This window comes from Macaca mulatta, chromosome 16, assembly GCF_049350105.2.
Source record: "Macaca mulatta isolate MMU2019108-1 chromosome 16, T2T-MMU8v2.0, whole genome shotgun sequence".
NCBI lineage: Eukaryota > Metazoa > Chordata > Mammalia > Primates > Cercopithecidae > Macaca > Macaca mulatta.
The window spans coordinates 59,603,431-59,626,426 of NC_133421.1; the positions used below are offsets into that span (position 1 = coordinate 59,603,431).

Consider the following 22,996-nt stretch of genomic DNA (forward strand, 5'->3'; position numbering starts at 1 on the left):
AGTGGTCGCGGAAGGTGACGTGGACACGGAAGTGGTCGTCGTCGCGGCACCGGTGGGAGCTAGGCACGGGGCTCGGAGTGCGGCCGGCAGGCGGACGGGCGGAGGCGGTCTCGCACCGGCGGCGACGGAGGGCTCAGGCGTCGTTGTTTGGGTGGGGGGCCGCTGAACTGACAAGCGGCATTTCAGCTCCTTTCACCCGCCAGTCGGAACCTCCGAGCCGGGGCCCGCTCAGCCGGCGTTACCATGACCAAGGCCGGTAGCAAGGGCGGGAACCTCCGCGACAAGCTGGACGGCAACGAACTGGACCTGAGCCTCAGCGACTTGAATGAAGTCCCGGTGAAGGAGCTGGTCAGTATCGTCCCGCGAGACCCAGGCGCCCACCTTCGCCTGGCGCTGGCGCCTGTGTGGGCCACCTACTTTCCGAAGCATCAGTTTCCTTTTCTTTAAAAAAAAAAAGCGGGGTGGTGGGACTAAGTCCTCTGGGAGGCCGCGTCCAGCCCAAGGTTCTTCCCGGGATGTACACGTGTCACTTTGGCGCAGTTCCAGAGCATAGGGAAGATCTGCTTCTCTGGCCCTAGACTTTTTACAGGCCAAGAAACGAATCTGCCACCTTTGGGGGACTTTCACAGCGCCCAGCTCCATGCCCGACCCAGAGTAGGAGCCCACGGAGCAGTTACTGGATGTATTCGAGAATGAATGAGTGACTCGTTCCGGGGGAGTAGGCCTTCTGGTAGACCTGGGTGTGGCCCAGAACCTGGCTCTTCTAGGAAGCTGGCAATTCCAGCTGGCTGCCCGAGCCCTGAGGCAGCCTACCTCGAAGAAACTAAAGTCTCCCCCCAGCTTGGCTGGTAAAGTCTCATCCCAATTCCGCTGAAACTGGCGGGAGTCTCCTTCGCCCCTCTCTCCCCCAACCTTTCTCCTGTAAACTGAGGCTTAGGGCTCCAGGAAGATTAGGCATCTAGTTTTGTCAACGTGGAACTAGTTCCCACATCCCTGCTTTTCTCACTCCGTTCCCCCTCCCATCCCCGCCAACGCCCTACTGGACTCACTTTGGGTGACCCGCACTTTGCTTTCTTACGTTGATAAATTACATTTGCCTTGGGCCCTGGGCCCAGTCTTTCTTCCACAGTGGACGGGTATGGCGATGCTTAGAACCGGGTTTCCAGCCCCTCCCAGCTCCATTGCTTAATAGCTGAGTGCCCTTGGCAAGCTAGTTAGCCTTTATGCTTAGATCTCCTCATTTATACAATGGTGATAATAGTTTCCATCTCATAAGCTTAATGCGAGGTTAAATACCATTGTAATGGAAAATGCTTGGAAGGTGCAAATACTGATACTCGTAGCTGGTATTGTGGTTTTTCCCACTGTAGTATTTAAAACTGTTTTAGGTGGTCAAACGTCACTTTACGACTTTGTGACAGAAAGTGCAGTTTGCCAGAGGATCCTTAACTGAATATTTGCCTTCTTTTCTACCCCAGGAAGATAGATGGCCAGCCTTATTTCAACCTGCCCTAGGACTGCTCTCTGAAACCATGTACTCCAGGCATCTGAACAGCCCAGCATTAACCTTAGAGAGAAAGTTTTGCTGAGCTTGTCCCGCCTGGACATCATGGGAAAACAGAGTGGGATGTGAGGGCCCTTTTTTTTTTTTTTTTTTTTTTCAGACGGAGTTTCGCTCTTGTTGCCCAGGCTGGAGTGCAATGGCGCGATCTCGGCTCACTGAAACCTCCGCCTCCTGGGTTCAAGCGATTCTCCTGCCTCAGCCTCCCGAGTAGCTGGGATTACAGGCATGTGCCACCATGCCTGGCTAATTTTCTTTTTTTAGTAGAGACGGGATTTCTCCGTGTTGGTCAGGCTGGTTTTGAATTCCTGACGTCAGGTAATTTGCCCACCTCGGCTTCCCAAAGTGCTGGGATTACAGGCGTGAGCCAATGTGTCGGGCAGGGCCTTGTTTTTTCACTCTGTCATTCACTCTGCTACTTACTCGATCAGTCATGATTCAGGGAACATGTATGAATATTGAGTACTTGTTCTGAGGAAGGGCCTGAACTGGGGAGTATGGAAATTGCAAAGCTTTATTAGACACTGTCCCTGCCCCAAAACCTAATAAGAGGGACACTGGGTAATATTTATTTTTAAAGTGCTAGGAATAATGTCTAAGAATCTAAATTTTGCTTTCCTTCCTTCCTTCCTTTTTTTTTTTTTTTTTTTTTTTTTTTTTGGAGATGGGGTCTCACTGTGTTGCCCAGCCGGCCTCAAACTCCTGGGCTCAAGCGATCCTCCTCTCTCAGCTTTCTGAGTAGCTGAGACTATGAGACTACAGATGTGAGTCCCTGTGCCTCGCCTAAGGTTTCCCTTCTTGGATGTTGTACAGCCACGTCCCTTCTGTTTGCATTCTTCCTTAGATCGTGGTTGACTGGCTCATTTTTCCTCTTATTCCCAGGAATGTTACTCTTTACTGCCATTTTAAAAAGGCCTTTCCTAATCATGGGAACTTTCTCTGGAAAATGCTTCATTAACAGATGTCACTGAATTGTTCCAGGTGTTGGTCTGACAGGTTTTTCTCATCCTCTTTTACCTAGGCTGCTCTTCCAAAGGCCACCATCCTGGATCTGTCTTGTAATAAACTGACTACTCTACCGGTAAGACTGGCATGCAGCCATGACTCCTTCTGGTGCCTCGGATGCATCTCCTTCCTGTTTCGGGGGTGGATGGGGGGCGGGAGGGTGTCATAAGGCATAATTTCAGGATAGGCCTACAGGCAGGCTATAGCTAAATCTGAGTGTGTAGGGGAGGCATAGTGGAGTGGGGTGGTTAGTCTCAGTGGGAAAGGAATTGAGATGGAGGCCTTATTCTTCAGAACAGTGATAAAGTAAGGCCACAGAAAACTAGACTCAATAGGATGCTAAGTAACTTACTGGGCCCATCTTTTTTCTACATTATTTTATTCCTCTGAAAAATAGTTTACCTCCCTACTGCTTAGAGGATGCGGAGACCATTTTGTAAGTTGCTCTGCATTCCAGGGAGAAAGCTGTGAACAGCTTCCTTGTGCATCTTTTGGTGGGGAGCAAGAAAGAATGTGATTTTATGGGACTACCTTATCATTATTCTCCCAAAGGACTTGAATTACTTGAGATTTGCTCAATTTGGTCAGCACATTCAGTCTATAATCAAATCCTTTTGATTTTTCTTGCACAACATCTGCTAGTTCTCTTTCTGCTCCACTTGTGTAGACAGTGGATTCATTCAGCCCCTCAGCCTCTCCGACGTAGCAGTGCTCCTGCACGGTCAGGCCTAAGTGGGCTATTGTTGCCTCTTCCACCCATCACTCTAGCCGTGCCACTCCTTGCTGTACTCCAGAGTAACTTCCTATTTGGCCCTGGCTGTGGCTCAGGGATCAAGTTCAGAAGTTCACAATGTCCTCATTGGATCATTAGTCCACTCACCTCTCAGTATACTCCTAGGCCTTGCTCATTGTCCATGGTACCTTCCCACAGCTCATCAAAAACTGTTTCTAACATTCAAAAAGCATCTGAGATCCCACTTCTTCCAGAAAGTATTTTGTGTTGAATAAAAGAAGAATATGTTGGGAGCTGTGGTTCATGCCTATAATCCTGGTAACTCAGGAGGCTGAGGTAGGAGAATCACTTAGCCCAGGAGTTTGAGACCAGCCTGGACAACATAGCAAGACCCCACCTCTAAAAAAATAAAAATAAAAGCAGGGTAGCAATTCCTTGCAGCCACACTTCTATTGTACACTTTGCCAGATGGTCATTCAGCCAAGTGCACTTTTGAATCTGAGCTTGTTCTGTTGTCTGTACTGACAACTTCCATTTCACTCTGCACTGCAGATCCACTGGCATTTCCAAGTCCCTAGAGAGCACGAATAGTGCCTCATTAGCTGAAGTTGTACCATCGCTTTCAGATGAGTGCTTAGCAAAGGTTTAATGTCGGGGATGTTTTGACCTGTGTTGAGAAAGAGCCAGGACTTGGGTAAGCTGGGCCCCAGCCTGTTCAGTTAGTTATTCACAGAATGTCCGTTGAGCATCTGTGTTAAGTACTGTGCTAGGCGCTGCAAATAACAAGAATCAGACTGAGGACTCCAGGAGTGCCTGATCTTTTTAAAATGCATGAGCACACTGTTTTGACAGATCCTATCAATGGTGAGCATAGGGTGCTGTGGAAGGACAGAATGGGTCCCACACCACTCCAGGAGCAGTGTGGAGGGCGGGCTGGAGCAAGAACTGAGGATGAAGAAATAGTGTTTTGTGCCTACTTTGTGCTAAGCCCTTTTCCATACACATCTTGGTAATTATCACCAGGAATGGCAGGTGTTCTCTGCATTTTCATTTGAGGAAGAACGGCTGCTAACAGTAGAACCAGGATATTTGCAGGGGGTACCTCTGACTTGAGGGCTTCCAGACTGTTACACCAAAGTGTGTGAGCCCAAGGCTTAGATGAGGAGTGTCCAGTCTTGTGGCTTCCCTGGGCCACATTGGAAGAAGAAGAGTTATCTTGGGCTACACATAAAATACACTGATGAGCTGAATAAAGAAGAAAAAAAAACCTCGTAATGTTTTAAGAAAGGTTACAAATTTGTGTTGGGCCACATTTAAAGCTGTCGTGGCTTGTGTGTTGGACAAGCCTAGCTTAGTTTCTCTCTTTGGATCCTAGTCGGATTTCTGTGGCCTCACACACCTGGTGAAGCTAGACCTGAGTAAGAACAAGCTGCAGCAGCTGCCAGCAGACTTCGGCCGTCTGGTCAACCTCCAGCACCTGGATCTCCTCAACAACAGGCTGGTCACCTTGCCTGTCAGCTTTGCTCAGCTCAAGGTAACAATTCATGAACCAGTGTTTCATGGCCAGGTGTGGCAGAGAACTCAGGGACTCTGGAGCACAGCCCTGAGAAAGACGGACAGAAATACCCCCTTGTTGTCCTGCCTCAGATGGCGCTTCCTACAGGTGGAACACAGAGGGGCATTCTTCCTGCTCGTTTTATTCCACCCTGAAGGTCTATGTATGTGAACTTGGGCTTAACAAGCCTCTTTGCCCATTGCCCATCTCTTTAGAACCTGAAGTGGTTGGACCTGAAGGATAACCCCCTGGATCCTGTCCTGGCCAAGGTGGCAGGTGACTGCTTGGATGAGAAGCAGTGTAAGCAGTGTGCAAACAAGGTAAGCAGCAAGCTCCCGGTGGCGCCTTATATACTCCCCTGGGATTTCTCCTCCTCCTGTTTTTCCTTCCTAGGGCACCTGGAGCTTTGTGTGGAGTTAAGCATTCAGGTCCCAGTGAAATATGTCCACTATGAGCCTGTCAAGCAGAGACCTTTGTTTCTGCATTTACTTTATTTTTTTGTTTTTTATTTGTTTTGAGACGGAGTTGCTCTGTTGCCCAGGTTGAAGTGCAGTGGCACAATCTCAGCTCACTGCAGACTCCGCCTCCCAGGTTCAAGCGATTCTCCTGCCTCAGCCTCCCGAGTAGCTGAGATTACAGACACCTGCTACCATGCCCAGTTAATTTTTGTATTTTTTAGTAGACATGGGGTTTCGCCATGTTGGCCAGGCTGGTCTCGAACTCCTGACCTCAAATGATCTGCCCACTTTGGCCTTCCAAAGTGCTGGGATTACAGGTGTGAGCCACCGTGCCCGGCCTGCATTTACTTCACAAGTCGCAGAACAAGACTTCTCTACTGCAGTACTTCCTCTCTTAAGAAGCCAGGAGCTTGCATGATGCAGCATGACACTGTGTGGACAGTTGTTTTAACAGTACCAGGGGGTTAGGGGCCATGGCCTTTCTGAGGCACAGTCGTAGGAATGTTGATAATAAAAGTGATGATAAAGATGTTACAGCTGTAAGTTTATAGCTGTAAGCAGACACGTCCTGGGCAGACCTGGTATTTGATTACAGTTGAGTCATCTGACATAGGAGTGAGGAACTGAAAGCAGCATGCAAGACAACCATTGTCTGTGGTCAGTAGCCTGGAAGGTGTCGTACCCTGCCTATTAAGAACAGCATTATACCTATCTTAATAACTCCAACTATAGTCACTTTTTCCCTCCAGCTTTGGAACAGATTGCTGCTGCTTCAGCTGAGCACCAAATGACTGACTTGGCTATGTTTAAGGTGCATGTTGAACAAAAAAGACCTAACTTTAATTACTAGATTTCATGGGTGAAGGATGAGTCTCTGCTGTCTCAAGTAGAGAGTAAGAGAGTAAGATACTTCTTATCATTAGCTCAGGGCTTCTTATATAATCTCATCATCTGTATCATCACTTATTATAATAAATCAAGTACAAAGTTAACACAACCAAGTAGCTAAGACAAGAGTTTTCCCTTAGATGAGAACAGTGTAAATGATCAGTGAAATCCTCTTTTGAAAACTGGGTGCTGTAGGAGTGATGTCTGTTCTGAAAACTGACAGTAGCTACCATTGATTACTCTTTTCCTTGTCCTGGATGCTTTCCATGCACCATCTCACAATCCTCAGAGCCCTGAGGAGTCAGCATTACTTTCATTTCTCTGACACAAGAAACCCTTAGCATATACATACCTTTCATTCATCCATCCATCCATCCATTCAGTAGATGATATGTGGAACCATAGGAAATTGATGATATTCTACAGTTTTTGACATACAAAAATAATTTTTATTGAGTACAAAGGCGTTTTGTATTTGCATATGTCTTTCAGCCAAAGCTCCAGGCAACGTAGTGGATGTGGTAACTAAAGCCATGGTCTCTGGCACAGCTGTCCTGGAGCTGCAGCACACCTTTAGGCTTTGTAGGGAAATGGCCTGGGCTAGTCAGAATCAGGTCGCCTGTCTGCAGGAATTAGTTTAGGTCTTACTAGCTCTGTCCAGGTAAGACCTAAACCCTGGTGGGTATATGGGTTAGTCTTAATCAGCTTGGTACATATTAAAGCAACTTCTAAAAATGATTTGTTCAGTGTATTCATCAAGTGCTTACTGTATGCTGTGAACTAGGGTAGCTAGACAAAAATTTACCCTCCAGGAGTTCACAGACTCCAGACTATGAGAATCTGTCCCATTTCTGCATTGCCTGTGTTTTCAGATAATTAATTTTTTTTTTTTGAGATGGGGTCTTGCTCTGTCACCCAAGCTAGAGGGCAGTGGCACGCTTTCAGTTCACTGCAACCTACACCTCCCAGGTTCAAGCAGTTCTCCCACCTCACCTTCCTGAGTAGCTGGGATACCACCTCAGCTAATTTTTGCATTTTTAGTAGAGATAGGGTTTCACCATGTTGGTCAGACTGGTCTTGAACTCCTGATCTCAGGTGATCCACTCCCCTCACTCCTCTTCCTCAGCCAACACCCTGGACTCTCACTTTCCACACTCCCTGCATCATGGCAACGGGACCCATGACTTCTCCACTGCCTGAGTGCCCTGAGCCCTAACTCTGGGTCCAGACCTGATTTCTTTTCTTTCTTTTTTTTTTTTTTCTTTTTTTTTTGAGACAGAGTCTCGCTTTATCGCCCAGGCTGGAGTGCAGTGGCACAATCTCGGCTCACTGCAACCTCCACCTCCTAGGTTCAAGAGATTCTCCTGCCTCAGCCTCCTGAGTAGCTGGGATTACAGGCGCACACCACTACGCCCAGCTAATTTTTGTATTTTTTAGTAGAGATGGAGTTTCACCATATCGGTCAGGCTGGTCTTGAACTCCTGAGCTCCAGCGATCTGCCCACCTTGGCCTCCCAAAGTGCTGGGATTACAGGCGTGAGCTACCGTGCCTGGCCCAAACCAGGCTCTTGAAAGGAGATCCTTTTGCTGGTCTGCTCCTGAATACTTCTTATGATGGGTGTGTGCTTGTCTGGAGGTATGCCTGTCTGGAGTTTTCTAGAAATAAGAATTAAATATGAATATACATGTCTGTCTCATGGGCATGCATATTCAAATGTAATTGTTAAGTGCAGTAGTAAAACAAGACCCTTTTGCTAGTAGTTTGGGTTTTCTTCTTTTTTTCTTACGTGGTAAAAATAATAAGCAACAGTACTTATTGAGCACATATAATGTCAGAGATTATACAAGGCAGCCAATACAAGTTATATTATTTATTCTTCACAACACTCCATAGAGGTGTATCTTATCTCTGTTTTCTAGATCAGAAAATTGGCTCAGAAAGGTTAAGTCACTTGCCAAGGTTATACAATAAGGGGTAGTCAGGATTGCGTTGGGCTCCAAGCTTACACTCTGTCCCCTACAGCCGAAGAATACCAGCTTAAAAAAAATACAAACAGAAAAGGTCTGTTTGTACCTACCCCACATACCATAGCGAGAATCATTGCGATTGTGTGGTTAGAGGTCATCCATGAGCGAGTTGATAGGGATCTGGGAAGCTCAGAGTGCCGAGTACAAGTGTGCTGTGTGTAGGCTTCTCTCGGAGCTTTCCTGTGCATGTGGTGAGTGTGTGGGACAAGCTCTGCCCTAGGAATGCAGGGGACTGTGCTCAGGTCTTAGCTGTGCTGCTTTCTGGCCATTAGCAGTGGACAAATCATCCTTTGAGTCTTGGTTTTCTTCCTTTTGAAATGGGAATCAGCCATTCCTCAAGTATGTATTGAATGCCTGCGATTAGCTAAACTCTGTGCTAAGCATGCCCTGTGGGATACCTACAGACCATACAGCGGTTCCTGCCATTAAGGAATCTGCCATCTTATGACCAAGCCAGATAGGTAGCAAGTGGTTACAGTGTCCTGTGTTGAATTCCACAGGAGTAGATGGAGTGGGACTTAAGGTAGCCAAAGCAGGGGCAGTCAGGAAGGCGTGTTGGAGGAAATGCTGCCCCCAAGTTGTTGAGGGTCATATGGAATCATGCATGTGAGAGTGAGTGTAAATGGCAGAACTTTTTACAGATTCAAGTTGGCATTGTCTTTCACTTTTTTCTGGCAGTTTTAATGACCTGGGCTCATATCACTCTTCTCCAACTAAGGTTGGCACAGTAATTTTAGGATACAAAGATACAATTAACTCCATTAGTTTGGTGGTGGTGGTGGTGATTGTTTTGAGATAGGGTCTCACTCTTCACCCAGGCTGGAGTGCCATGGCGTGACCACAGCTCACTGCAGCCTTGACCTTTTGGGTTCAAGTGATCCTCTCTCCTCGGCCTCCTAAGTAGCTGAGACTACAGGCATGTGCCACTGCGCCTGGCAAATTTTTTACATTTTTCTGTAGAGACAGGGTCTCATTATGTTGCCGAGGCTTGTCTTGAACTCCTGGGCTCAAGCAATCCTTCCACCTTGGCTTCCCAAAGTGTTGGAGTTACAGGTGTGAGCCACCACATTCAGCCTAACTCTTTTAGTTCTACATTGCTATCATGATAATCTGGGAGCCTGAAAACAGTCTGTTTTGAGACTTCCCTGAGCAAACGTGACTGTGAAGAGCACTACTTTTCCTCCTTTCCCTTTGCAGGTGTTACAGCACATGAAGGCCGTGCAGGCGGATCAGGAGCGGGAGAGGCAGCGGCGGCTGGAAGTAGAACGTGGTAGGTGGCTGTCCCTCTTGTAGTTGTCTTTCAGGTCCTCATCCCAGCCAGTGGATTCTCATGCTTCAGGAGCTGGGATCCGGTAGAATAGTCATGAAGAGCAGTAATTGGGTGGTGGGGGGACAGTATTGTGGTGGATGGTATCATCTTCATCTGATGAATCTCTCTTCAGTCCTGGCTTCTCTGCTGAGCTCTAGAGGCAGTCAACTGCTTATATTTCATCTCTGCTTGGAGGGTTAATAGGCACTCATATGAAGTGTGGCTAAAAGAGATTCCTGATGGCCCTTCAGTCCCTCCTAGTGTTCCCTATAATAGGAAATCACTTTCCCTGTAGTTATTCAAGCCTGAAATAGGAAAGATGTTAATGACTCCTTTTTTTCTGTAATTCCCATATCCAGTCTGTCAGCAAGTCCTATGTGGGACTGTTTCTCCAGCTTCGGTGCCATCTCTGTAACCAGCCACCATTCTGGGACCACCACAATGCCTTCCAGCATATCTCCATGATGCTGCCATCTCCTTAAACTCAGTCTCTTCACAAGAGTCCGGGAGATCTTTTTAAAACATAAATAATTATGCTGCTGCTCGCTTAAAACCCTCTGATGGCATCCCACTGAACTTAGAATGAAATCCAAACTCATTGACAAGGAAGGCCAGCAAAACCCACCTTGGCTCAAGCTTGCTTGCCTGCTCTCCACCGGCCTTGTTGCACACACAAATGAGACTGTGCCATTAATTGGAGCTTGAATACACCAACTGCAGTCTCACTCAGGGGCTTTGCTGGGTTTCCTTTTCCCTTAGTCTCTATGTGCTGGCTTCATAATCCCACATCTCTGCTCAAATGTTGCCTTAGGTTAACTGTAACCCTTTTAGAACCACCAGACTAGAGTAGCCATTCTACCTTCACTTTGTCATACCCTGTGCTAGTTTCTTCTCTTTTTTTTTTTAATTATTTTTTGAGATGGAGTCTCACTCTGTTGCCCAGGCTGGAGTGCGGTGGCACGATCTCGGCTCACTGCAACCTCTGCCTCCTGGCTTCAAGCCATTCTCCTGCCTCAGCCTCCTGAGTAGCTGGGACTACAGGTGCCCCTCTGCTAGTTTCTTTAGGGCACAGATCACTGTCCTCTTTATGTTCACCTGTTTATTGTCTCCTTTAGAAAGTAAATGATATAGGCACTGGAACGTGGCCTGTTTTCTTCATTGCTGCATCTCAAGCACTTAGAATAACCCCTGGCACATAGTAGGTGACTGGCTGGCTGATTTCTGAGCCCCTCGCTGGAGGACTCCTGTGGTTCAAGAAAGGATATTACAGTAGTGATTACAGGCAGTCCCTGAGAGCACCATGCCAAGTTACAGCCATCCCTTATTACGCATGGCCACTGTGGCAAGGCAGGCCCATGTTTACTCTGAGCCCTGCTGCCTTCACCTCTCAGTGGCCCGTGTTCCCTAGAGGCTGGGTGGAGTGTGTTCTTGGCATTCTGGTGCCCAGCTGGAACTTGGAGCTTGTTTCTACATGGAGAAGCAGTGGAAAGCTACAGTATTTACAGTAGTACTATTCAGCTACATTATGGCTAACATGGGCTTTTAAGCCCTAAAAGGACATTTAACCATCATTTGTGGCATTCTGGCTTTGGAAAAATGTATTTCAGCCTTCCAAATAACTAATTTGGAAATGCATTTTTAGAACCCAATAATTTGGAGGTTGTAATTTGGAAGTGTGTAAACATGCTTGAACTGTTGAGTAAATCTGAGTGTGTTCCTGTGTTCAGTTCTCAGATTCATGAGTTCAAGTCTAGAGGCTACTCTGACAAACTCTTAGGCTTATTTGTTTTTTAAGACTAGTCAAGTGCAGGCTGGTCCTAGTGCAGTGTTGTTTACAACTAACTGATCACAACCAGTTAGAGATTTCTTTCTTCCTTCTCCACTCCCACTTCTTCACTTGACTAGCCTTTAAAAAAAAAAAAAAAACAGAAAGCAGTCAGTGCAATAGTAAGAAGGTAGGTTCACTTTTTAAGAACAACATTGCCATTGTTACTTTTTTTATTTTCTTTGAGGCATGGTCTCACTGTGTCACCCAGGCTGGAGTACAGTGGCACGATCACGGTTCACTGCAACCTCTACCTCCTGAGCTCAATCAATCCTCCCACCTCAGCCTCCCAGGTAGCTGGGACTACAGGCTTGCGCCAGCACACCCAGCTAATTTTTTCTTTTTTCTTTTGTAGAGACAGTCTTGCTATGTTGCCCAGGCTGGTCTCAAACTCCTGGCCTCAAGTGATACTCCCAGCTTCACCTCCCAAAGTGCTAGGGTTATAGGCATGAGCTACTGTTCCTGGCCTCATTGTTTCTAACCCCAAACTTGAGTGCTCATTTTCTGTTCTCACTTGTCCCCCCATGCCACATTCATTTCTGAAGCTTGGGAAGATGGGAGTCCCATAGAAAACTGCCATGGCTTTTTCTCTGCATGGCTGAGTGCTAGAAGGCTATCAGTTGCTATGCCTTCTGAGTTAGTACCTAATTCTAGAGGAGCACCACTTATCCCTCACACTTTGCTTAGGTCCTCCTTGTTATTTTACCCTAATTTCTCTGCTGCTTGAGGAGAGGAACCTCGTAATCAGAATCCATTCAGCAAACCCTGAGAGCAGCTGCTTTTGGGGAGGGCTACTTCCAGGAGCAGAAAGATGACTGTTTCCTTTGAATATTTCTTATGTGAACCATGGCACCAGGGTAAAGGTGGCAGAATCTGTACTTTTAATCACTTGGGAAAGCAAACTGCTGGAGTGTTTGAGAGAGAAAAGTGAAATTTTGGTATATTTTGTTGTAGAGGCGGAGAAGAAGCGTGAGGCCAAGCAGCGAGCTAAGGAAGCTCAGGAGCGGGAACTGCGGAAGCGGGAGAAGGCGGAAGAGAAGGAGCGCCGGAGAAAGGAGTATGATGCCCTTAAAGCAGCTAAGCGGGAGCAGGAGAAGAAACCTAAGAAGGAAGCAAATCAGGCCCCGAGTAAGTTTTCTGCCTGTTGTGAGGTTCCAGCAGGGGTACAGTGGAGACACTCATGTTTCTAGGCATAGATGACTGGGTGAGCAGGCCTGCACACCTTAGTCAGATACATTACTCTCTAAAGCCTGGGAGTGGATGAGAGGTTTGGTGCCAGGGAATGGGGGGCTCTCCTAGGGAGCTAGTGCCCAGCTTGCTTGTTTCTCCAGTGCCCACATACTTCTGTGCGGGTGTTTTGATCAGATATGTCTTGGAGCATTCCCGGAACAGAGTCTCACCTTTTTTTAGAGGTGAGGTTCTAAAATCATTAAGAAATGCAAAAATCACACACGGTCAAGTTTACTTTTTTTTTTTTTCTTTTTCTTTTTTTTTTTTTTTTTTTTGAGATGGAGTCTCGCTCTGTCCCCGGGCTGGAGTGCAGTGGCCGGATCTCAGCTCACTGCAAGCTCCGCCTCCCGGGTTTACGCCATTCTCCTGCCTCAGCCTCCCGAGTAGCTGGGACTACAGGCGCCCGCCACGTCGCCCGGCTAGCTTTTTGTATTTTTTAGTAGAGACGGGGTTTCACCCTGTTAGCCTGGATGGTCTCGATCTCCTGACCTAGTGATCCGCCCGTCTCGGCCTCCCAAAGTGCTGGGATTACAGGCTTGAGCCACCGCGCCCGGCCACTTTTTTTTTTTTTTCGAGACAAGAGTTTCACTCTTGTTGCCCAGGCTGGAGTGCAATGGCATGATCTCGGCTCACTGCAACCTCCGCCTCCCAGGTTCAAGAGATTCTCCTGCCTCAGCCTCCCAAGTAGCTGGGATTACAGGCGTGCACCACCACACCTGGCTAATTTTGTATTTTTAGTAGCGATGGGGTTTCTCCATGTTGGTCAGGCTGGTCTCAAACTCCCAACCTCAGGCGGCCTCCCCAAGTGCTGGGATTACAGGTGTGAACCACTGTGCCCAGCAAGTTTACTCTTAAAAGTGCCTTACAGTCAGGTTCTGTGGCTCAGGACTTTAATCCCAGTGCTTTGGGAGGCTAAGGTGAGATCACTTGAGCCCAGGAGTTTGAGACCAGCCTGGGCAACACAGAGAGACTCTGTCTCTACATAAATTTAAAAATTAGCCAAGTGTAGTGGCACACACCTGTGGTCCCAGCTACTTGGGAGGCTGAAGCAGGAGGATCATTCAAGACCAGCCTGGGCGACAGTGAGACCCCTCTCTGCTTGAACACGAGAGGTGTCATTTTCCCTGCATTCAGGGAGGCATATTGTATAGAAAACACATCTTTGTGTTTTACCTGAATATGTCTGGTTGAATTTCGTTAGTGATGTGGCTCCATATGCTGCAGAGGATCAGATACCTTCTGGGTGAAAAGGGACCCCTGAGGGAGAGGCAGGTGAGGGAAGGAGCTCTGTACAGAGAGTGGAGGCCTGTGGCCCTACCCCTACTCACCCTTGTCTTGAACAGCACAGGACCACAGGCCTCCACCCTCCTGATCTCACTGGTTTTTAATTTCCTTGTTGAAAACGAAGATCATACAGGGTAGTAATAAGGATTAAATGAGGAAGCAGGGTCATGCAGTTCCTGGCATTGTGGATGCTCAGTCAAGTTTTTTAAAATTTTGTCTAAAAATCTCAAAACCAATTTTTTCTAATTAAAAATGTAATATATGTTCATTGCAAAGAATTGAGAAAAGATATCTATCTATCTAGATACATATATCAGAAAGTGGCAACCACCTGTACTCCCCCATTCCTAGCAATCATCACTGCTTACAATATGGTGTATTACCTTTTGGGCTTTCTTTTATATATACATTATATCATAATGACAATAATGATAAATCCTGACCCTGCTTCCCCAAGTGGACAGTACTCTGTCAGCGCTGGGTGCCTTCTGATAAGCCCCTCCCTCTGCGATCCCAAGAGGTGTGGATCACCATGTTACCAAGGAGAACTTAGGACCCTGAGGGCTGTGAGCTACACGAGACACACAGAATGAGTCCCAGTTTCAAATCCACCCCCTCAAGATCCAAGGGAAAAGGTGTTTCTGTTTCGGTCTCTGGAGACATTTTTTGTCTTCAAGTCCTGGAGAGTTTTTGCTTGAGGAAGGGATGTAGGTAGATCTGTACGGAGGAGACTAGCAGAGATTGGTATAGAGTGGGTCTCCTCTGACTGAACTTGTTTTGTCTACTGTTACTGTTCCTCCAGAATCTAAGTCCGGCTCCCGTCCCCGCAAGCCACCACCCCGGAAGCACACTCGTTCCTGGGCTGTGCTGAAGCTGCTGCTGCTGCTGCTGCTATTTGGTGTGGCGGGAGGGCTGGTTGCTTGTCGGGTGACAGAGCTACAGCAGCAGCCCCTCTGCACCAGCGTGAACACCATCTATGACAATGCAGTCCAGGGTCTACGCCGCCATGAGATCCTCCAGTGGGTCCTCCAGACCGACTCTCAGCAGTGAGCTTGTCCCCAGCACCTGCTGCCTCCCAGCCTTGGAGTTTGGATTCCTATGGAATTGGGTTCTGCTGGACACAACCTCTTTTTAGCATCAGACCTACCTGCCATCATCAAATGGCTGCAGATTGGGTACATGAGACCTCCTCTTTGTAGGACTTCTTCGTTCCTTAGTCAGGGTTCCCTGGTGGAATGAGGAGAAATGGGAGGTGGCGGCGGGGGGAGCAGTTACCTGCATGCCTAAAGGAGTAGGCTTGGGGGTGGGGAGAGAGAAAACATAGCCTTTTCTAGTTGTTATACAAAGCTATGTAAAGGCAAGGCTCGTTTCTACTAAATGGTCAGCTGTCACTACATTTATACTTTTGTATGCCACAAACCCTTTCTTTCATGCCTCCCTGGGGAATCAGGGCAGATCAGGAGGAAGTTTTTGGGGACTAAAACACCACACTCAGTAAATCCAGTCTAAATTAGGGGGTAGGGGTATTCCTGTTTTCTTCAGGACCTCAGAGATATAAGCATTTTAGCAGCCACACAAAATCTGTGGCTATGAAAGGGACTTCATGACCATCCAGTCCAATATAACACTTGCAGACAGAGAAACAGGGCTTCCATGACTTGCCTAGTCTCCCAGCTAGTTTGAGGCAAAACTGGATTCCCACTCTGGTATTCTTTTTTCCCTTTACATCATTTTCCCTCCTTTATAATGTCCTGAGAGACTAGAACTCACACCAGAATTGATTCCTCAGGCGAAGCGTAGAATCTTTCATGGTAGACAGATTTCATGACTCAGAGATAGAAATCTCTTGCTATCATCAGGTCATGGCAGCTCCTGTGGAGTCCTGCCCAACTTATGTGGCTTCCATAAAATGGCAACAGTCCAGGCTCCTTGCCTCAGTTTTAGAGCATTAATTCCCTAATTGCCAGTAAGCAAGGAGGTGGATCTCTGCAAACCTACACTGTCTATGACAGCTCTAGTTGTATTTGGTGTGACTAAATACCTCAAAGGCAACCTGCTTTTGCAGGTTTTGAAGTGTCAGCTTCATAAGACACTGAGGTTTAGAATTGTTTGATTCTAGACCATAACTGAAGGGAATAAATGGAAACAGGAAATGAAGGGAAACAAGTAGCATCATGGAGCTGAAAAGTGGTGCATCACCCAATGACTAGCACAAACAAGGATCGCGCTGTCCATTCTCTTGTCTGCTAGAGTAAGCATTTTCTTGCCTCCTTTGCTTCATCTTTTCACAACAGCTGGATAGAGGGATCAGAAATGACTGTGTCATGGTGCTCATTCACTGCAGACTCCCAGTTGCAAGCTCCTTGGCTCCCCCCGGAGGGAGCAAGAATCTGTCATAATTCAGAGACAGAGGGCCTTTTAGCCCTAATGAGCTTTTGCATGGGACTGCCACTCATGACTGTCCTGATATTGGAAGAAAGGACTTTGTTAATCTTCTCCCCCATAGCTCTGCTGCGTAGGTCTACACCTTACTCAGACTCACTACACATTCCTCTAGTCTTCCTCCAAGCTCCAGAGCCATTGGTACAAATGCTTTATTGAAACTAAATACATAATACATACAATGAGATGAAGACAATATAGAAGTCTGCATAGTCATCATAATCCCGTTCCTTGGCCGGTTGAGGCAGCTCAGTGGCTGAGCCCAGTCAAGCCAACCCACAGCTTCATTCACGACTTCCAAGATTTGATGCTAATTCTTTTGGATTTCTACAGTTATTAAATACGTGTCTGAGTGGACTGTCTTTGTTCCTTTGTGTTTTGAGGGTTGGCTGGGTAGGAGTGGGGGTGGTTTGTGACAGTGAATTTTTGCCAGGAGAGGAACATTAAATGCCAAAGGTAGGTGGCAGTATTTCAGTCTCTGCCCCAGCTGACAGGCAGACCTTCACAAATAACAAGACCCAGGAAAGACTGGGCCTCACCTAGGCTTGTATTTCAGGAGGTGCTGCCAGTCTCTTCATTGCAGTCAGGCTCTGAGGTTGGGAAGGTGGAAGTTTCCAGCTTTTCATCCCATCCCTGAGGGCTAGAATCAGTCAGCACTATCTAAAGAGAGATGTGGCTGTAAAGTGGTCATCTGAAGGTAGATACGCCTCGATAGCTCTGGTCCAACGCGGCGAGAAGTGGATGTCACACCTTCCCCACGGCGCACCTGTATGTCTGCGAGCAAATTCTGGCGTTCTTGCTCCGAAAAACACTGCCGATAAGCCTGGAAGTGGTACATGACCTCTTAATATGGTACCATCCACAGTGATCCCTTCTCCATGAGCATAGAGGGTTCTATGCTTGGCTTGGGGCATGAGAACCTGTCCTCCCTCCCTGGGTCAGCATTAGCAACTCTGATCTTAGCAGACGTGCAATGCTGACCTGTGAGGCCTTTGTGGGCCCTCAACAGTTGTCCATGGAAATCCGGAGGCTCAATGAATGCGCAGGCAATGGGCAGTGACCCCTGAGCCCTGGAGTGGCATACCTGTACCAGGAGCTGTGGGGAGGGATAGGCATCCACAACTGCACTGGCCGTTTCCAGGCTGACTCGGTTCAGCTGCTGAATCTGTCTCCTCCAGACCAGTGCGAGACCCCTGCCAGCACGGTCCACCTTCACCCCTCCAGCCCAGTCACTCTCCACACAGAAGGAGAAGGTAGTTTCATCTCGGAGTTTCCTGCCACAGCATAGTTGGAGAGCTGCAAGTTGCTCATTACTCTTACACCTGTTCTCTCAAGTGGCAACTGAAAAACCCACCCACTGACGTTGGAAGAGGTGGGCACCATGTTATATCTGGCCTTTTTGTGCCTTTGACAATTTGCTCACTTTGTTCCCAGGTATAGTGCCAGTTGCTAATTAATTTAAAAACTACGTCTAGTCCATTTTGGTAGAAGAAAAGGTACCAGATTCTTCAATATTTGGAAATCTGGAGTCTATTTCTGGTTCTTCTCACTGCTAGGACCTTAGACAAGTCAATCTCTTCAGGCCTCCATCCCCTCAAGTATAAAATAAGGGACTTGGACTGGATTGTCTCTGAGGTCATTTACTTATTTTAAATTCTGACAATGAACACTCCTTGAACTAAGGCTAAAAATTTCCTTTCCGAGTGCTTATTACATTGTGATCTGACCTGTAATGAATCCTGGTAACTTGGCCTATGGTAACCTGGCCTATGATGTCAGCCTGTAGAACACATACTTACACATAAGCGAAAGCAGAATATTTGAAAAGGGGCTAGGCTTGAGGACTCTTCCCAAGAATCCCCAGCATGAGGTCAGCTCCTTCTGCCTCCAGCTTGAGAGACAATGGGCTGACTGCAGAGATGAGGGGAAAGGGACATTTGCTTTGACTGCAAGAGCCATGGTAAAGGACAAGGCCCAGCGTGGAGGCTGGACTTGCTGGGGTTACTCACTTGAAGGGCGTCTCAGCCACAGCCTTTGTGAATGCACATGTGAAGTCAGCCAGTTCTTTCCAGCTCTGCACAATTTGAGCCTGGGCTTCTGTGTGTAGCTGCAGATCCACCAATGCCTAGAAACCCAAAAGCAACGATGGACGGGAGGGGTAGAGAGAGACTAGCTGCAAGTCACTGTCCACTAAAGCCACACCACAGCCCCTTGGCTCCCTGTTTGGCACCTTCTCTCTTTCTCAGTGCCAAGAGAGAAAGCAGTATGCAGCAGGCATTTTATTCTTTATCAATAGGAAGTCTCAGGTGACCAGTGAGTACCCAGCCCGATTCAGGCAACAGGACGTTCTTACCTCTTCAGCGTCTACCCTGGATACCATGGACCCTATGCTGGCCTCTGGTTGTTTCTGTTGCTTCTCCTTGGTCTGTTTATTTGTTCCCTGTTTCCCTCTGCTTGGAGGATTCCGAGTGCTGGTGCAGGGGAGGAAATCAAAGGACAGCAGCTCCAGGCTGAAGTCAGGCAGAAGATGCGGAAGAAGACTGGACCAGAGCATCCCCCCGGGCTTGTTAGAGACAGACTACCTTGCAGAGTGACCTACATCTGCGAAGAATAAACTCACCCCTCTTGGCCCAAGAGCTGCCCCTTTTAACATGAAATCACCAGGGCAAATCCAAACCTGAAGCATTTCTCCTGATCCACAATCACCAGTGACAGAGCTTTCCCTGCTGTCCTTGCTGTGATGTCAGTTACAAAGCCCTGAAACGTTTCCTTCCCTTTCATAGTGCTGTCCAGGCTTCCCTGCATGAAGGGGCAGAAACTGCATTAATACTTGCTTCCTAGTAAGAGTCAGCCCTCTGATCCATGTCCTCCCACCCTCTGGCTTGGCCCACCTGCTTTCCATTGTAGATCATGGACACAAATGTCTCTGCCCGGAGCAGCACCAGGACTGTTGGCTCCTCTACCCAGTCCTCTCCGTCCTGCCAAAGTACCCGGAACACAGCCCAGGGAAGGAGGTCAGCAGGTAATGAGCACCTGTGAGAGTGGCCCAGGTCTTCTGGGTGAATGAACTAACTCCCACCCCTTATGCATTATCCCTCTGGAATGAAGTCACTGGCAAGAAACAGTGTTGCTATTCCTCCCAGCCCTCAATTGTTCAGTCTTGGTGCCCTGCATCTCAGAGACAGTGAATAAGAATAGAACATAGCAGCCGGGCGTGGTGGCTCACGCCTGTAATCCCAGCACTTTGGGAGGCCGAGGTGGGCGGATCATGAGGTCAGGAGTTCGAGACCAGCCTGACCAACACGGTGAAATCCCATCTCTACTAAAAATACAAAGATTAGCTGGGTGTGGTGGCACATGCCTATAATCCCAGCTATTCGGGAGGCTGAGGCAGGAGAATTGCTTGAAACTGGGAGGCGGAGGTTGCAGTGAGCCGAGATCACACTATTGCACTCCAACCTGGCAACAGAGCTAGACTCCGTCTTAAAAAAAACAAAAAAACAAAAAACACAGCAGGCCAGGCACAGTGGTTCACACCTGTAATCCCAGCACTTTGGGAGGGCTAGGTGGGCGGATCACCTGAGGTCAGGAGTTTGAGACCAGCTTGGCCAACATGGTGAAACCCTGTCTCTACTAAAAATACAAAAAATTTAGCTAGGCGTGGTGGTGCATGCCTGTAATCTCAGGTACTCGGGAGGCTGAGGCAGGAGAATCACTTGAACCCAGATGGTGGAGGTTGCAGTGAGCCGAGACCACGCCATTACACCCTAGCCTGGGCAGCAGGGTGAAACTCTGTCTCAAAAAAAAAAAAAAAAAAGGAGAAAGGAACATAGCAAGTTGAAAGGGGCTGGGGCCAATTTGTTCTGTACATTTTGAATAGGGGAATGGAGGAAAGGGAAACTCTTCCAAAGGATTTAGTACAAGTAAATGACTCTGGCTTTGAAGGCAGATGCTGTGAGCTGAGTGGCCCTTACAAACATGTAAGTTCTTTTGTGACAAAGACAAGAATCACAAGGGAAACTTCAGTCTATGAGAGCACCTCCTGTTTGTCACAGGTAGGGCATAATCAAAGTCAAGAATGCCTCAAGGCCAACAATCCTCCAGCAGTACAGTATTATGGAGTAATTGGGGAGCAGGACTTTTATAGAAAGTTTTCTGATTGGGTCCCTATAAGCAAAGCAAGACCTATAGGTCGGGGGAGCTCTGGGTTCTCATTCCCGTTGTGATCCTCAATAAGGCTTTTAACTTTTCTGGGCCCCAGTTTCCCCACCTGTGATGTGGGGAGAAGTCCTACCCTATAGGATGACTGACAGAAACACAAGAGAGAATGTGGGAGTGCCTTGAGAGGGTAAGCTGCTCTATGAATATAAAGGCTTACTAATACCCCCAGAGTAAAACGTGTGGGGAACTGTCCTGTGTTACTGAGAAAGTTATCAGATCCAAAAAAGAAATCAAAGAGAGGAAAAAATACTTTTTTTTTTCTTTTTTCATACAAGATGCTTCTGGTGAGATAAAGAATCTTAGTGCCAGACAAGGTGGCTCACACTTGTAATCACAGCATTTTGAGAGGCCAAGGCAGGCAGATTGCTTGAGCTCAGGAGTTCAAGACCAGCCTGGGTAACATGGCAAAACCGCGTCTCTACCAAATATACAAGCTCCACACTACGATCTCTACAAAAAACACAGGGCCCACGTCTTCTGGCTCCCAGCTGGGTGTCACCAGCGGGGAACCCGAGGAGAGGACTAGTGGGAAGGAGGAAAGTGAAGTCGGTATTTTTCCCCTGGCTCCCTCCCAGCGGGGTCACCTAGGGTTTGCCGTCCCCCTCTATGGCAGCTCATAGCTTCGCTCAAGGTGATCCTCTCTCCATGTCTCTCTCCTGGATTCTGTTGACCACTCCTTCCCCTCATCCCTTCAGGCATAGGGATGGTAACAGCTATGCCAATGGTTCTCAACCGGGGGTGATTTTTCCCCACAAATGACATCTGGCAATGTCTGCAGACATTTTTTATTGTCATGACTGAGAGGGGTACATTAGTAGATAGCGGCCAGGAATGCTGCTAAACATTTTGCACATCACAGGACAGCTCCCAAAACAAAGAATTCTCCAATCTAAAATGTCAATAATTCTGAGGTTGAAAAACCGTAAGTTGTGCTGTTATTACTGTGAGGTACCATGCTGTCACTAGTAGTTTCCTCATACCCTGCCCATGCCTTGGCAAACAGTCCCTTTATTCAATCTTCCTTCAATTACCCTGAGTTGAATGTGCCATCTCTCTTCCTGCTGGGGCCCTGACTGCTAAGTATCCTTTAAAATAAAAACATATTTATCCTGTAACTGCAAGGGGAGGAGGAGGAAATGTCAGCCAGAAAATCCCTACCTCAGACGGCCCAGCCCTTCTCCTCCAAGTGACACTGCAAGGCACGGCCTGCACCTCAATCACACAGCGGCACTGCATGGACTGCAGTGCTCCCAGGAGCTGGCCCCCACCTTCCATCTGTAAAAGCACTGCAACAGATAGAAAAGGGACTGTCAGTGGGTGGTCCAGAAAGCAGATAACTCAGCACAGGACAAAGATACATGTGAGGACCTGGATCCAGCACCACAATGACGTGTTTTAAGCATTCCTCTGGCCTCTGGGCTTTCATCCTGGTAACCAGTGCTGCATTCTTTCTTTCCTGTCGTCTCAGGGTGCTTTCCTTCTGCCTTGCTTGTCTCTGCTGCCGGCATCCCTGTGAGCCTCTTTCCTGGACCTTCTGACTCTGCTTGGTTTTCTTCTGTGGTGGGAGGATATCAGAATTTGCTTTGGTTACTACCAAGCTGCTGCTCTGGCCAGGGCAGGTAGAGGGGTAGGCTGGAAGCTGACGGCATGGATCTAAGATCAGGTCCTTGTTATCTGCTGCACTCCTCTCTGGGGTATCATGGAGAGGAACTTCAGGGATCTTTGGAAAGGGCTGCTTTTTCCAGTCACATGATACACCTTCATTATTTTGATGATCCAAAACACTTTTAATTGGGGAGCTAGAGTCCTCAGGGCTCGGTTGCTTGTAGGTCAGAAACTTACATGTAAGCCTTTGAGCCAGAGGAATAAATTCTTCTTCATCTTCACTTTCACTGCTTAGCAACCTGACTGGCTGCGTTTGTGTGACAGTTTCAGCTGTGTCTGACACAGGTGGTGAAAGTAACCCTGGTGTTGGAGGACAGGAGGCTTCAGAATCTGAGATGTCAACCACTACAATCTTCTCCTCCCTCTCAGGCTGTCTCCTCTTTGTTGAAGATGGTTCCTTCTTCAGAAAGGCAAATGTTGGCAACTCCTCAGAGTCACTATCACCAGAATCTCGTGAGGGTGATGACTTCCTTAGAGCCATCAGTATGTGCTATCAAATAATTCCCTAAAAGGAAAAGAGACATACGACACAGACTAGAGCATTCAATTCAGTCCACCAGCTGTGTTCCATAGCCAGGCTTTATGACGTAAATATAAGATACAGAGAATACATAAACAGAGAAATATGACATGGTCCCAACACATTCAGTCTGGAACTCTAACTCTTGGTAATCTAACAGGAATCTTCCTCAAATTCTTTCCAGGTCAAGTTGAGGTATAAACAAAGTAGAGTTACCATTACAAAATTTTAATGGGGGGAGGTGGTAACAAGATTTAACACCTCCACCCCCTT

General features: G+C 47.5%; 2 protein-coding genes across 4 annotated transcripts in view; one reads left to right on the forward strand and one right to left on the reverse strand.

The window, feature by feature from the left end:
• Positions 1–16,674, forward strand: LRRC59 (leucine rich repeat containing 59). Its single transcript, XM_015119312.3, has 7 exons — positions 1–348; positions 2,583–2,642; positions 4,675–4,833; positions 5,070–5,174; positions 9,425–9,497; positions 12,316–12,489; positions 14,678–16,674. Exons 1-7 carry the CDS (start codon positions 244–246, stop codon positions 14,923–14,925), a joined length of 924 nt encoding a protein of 307 aa, XP_014974798.1. The 5' UTR covers positions 1–243; the 3' UTR covers positions 14,926–16,674.
• Positions 16,452–22,996, reverse strand: part of EME1 (essential meiotic structure-specific endonuclease 1) — an 8,639-nt gene continuing 2,094 nt past the window's right edge. Inside the window, exons 2-9 of one of the 3 annotated variants that reach the window (XM_015119307.3) lie at positions 21,907–22,708; positions 21,697–21,824; positions 19,209–19,295; positions 18,995–19,116; positions 18,671–18,788; positions 18,327–18,442; positions 17,402–17,591; positions 16,452–17,140 (exon numbers count right to left, since the gene is read on the reverse strand). In XM_015119307.3, coding sequence (XP_014974793.3) covers positions 16,964–17,140; positions 17,402–17,591; positions 18,327–18,442; positions 18,671–18,788; positions 18,995–19,116; positions 19,209–19,295; positions 21,697–21,824; positions 21,907–22,684 — 1,716 coding nt within the window. In that variant the 5' untranslated portion in view covers positions 22,685–22,708 and the 3' untranslated portion in view covers positions 16,452–16,963. Of the gene's footprint in view, positions 17,141–17,401; positions 17,592–18,326; positions 18,443–18,670; positions 18,858–18,994; positions 19,117–19,208; positions 19,296–21,696; positions 21,825–21,906; positions 22,709–22,996 lie in introns of all 3 variants that reach the window. The other 2 variants (XM_015119308.3, XM_077971197.1) reach the window with 2 other exon arrangements.

Excerpts from the sequence above, each read along its gene's own strand:
- LRRC59 (XM_015119312.3), top strand. The coding sequence starts at position 244 with ATGACCAAGGCCGGTAGCAAGGGCGGGAACCTCCGCGACAAGCTGGAC. Across the intron at positions 349-2,582 it reads AAGTCCCGGTGAAGGAGCTG|GCTGCTCTTCCAAAGGCCAC; the intron begins GTCAGTATCGTC and ends TCTTTTACCTAG. Across the intron at positions 9,498-12,315 it reads GCGGCTGGAAGTAGAACGTG|AGGCGGAGAAGAAGCGTGAG; the intron begins GTAGGTGGCTGT and ends ATTTTGTTGTAG.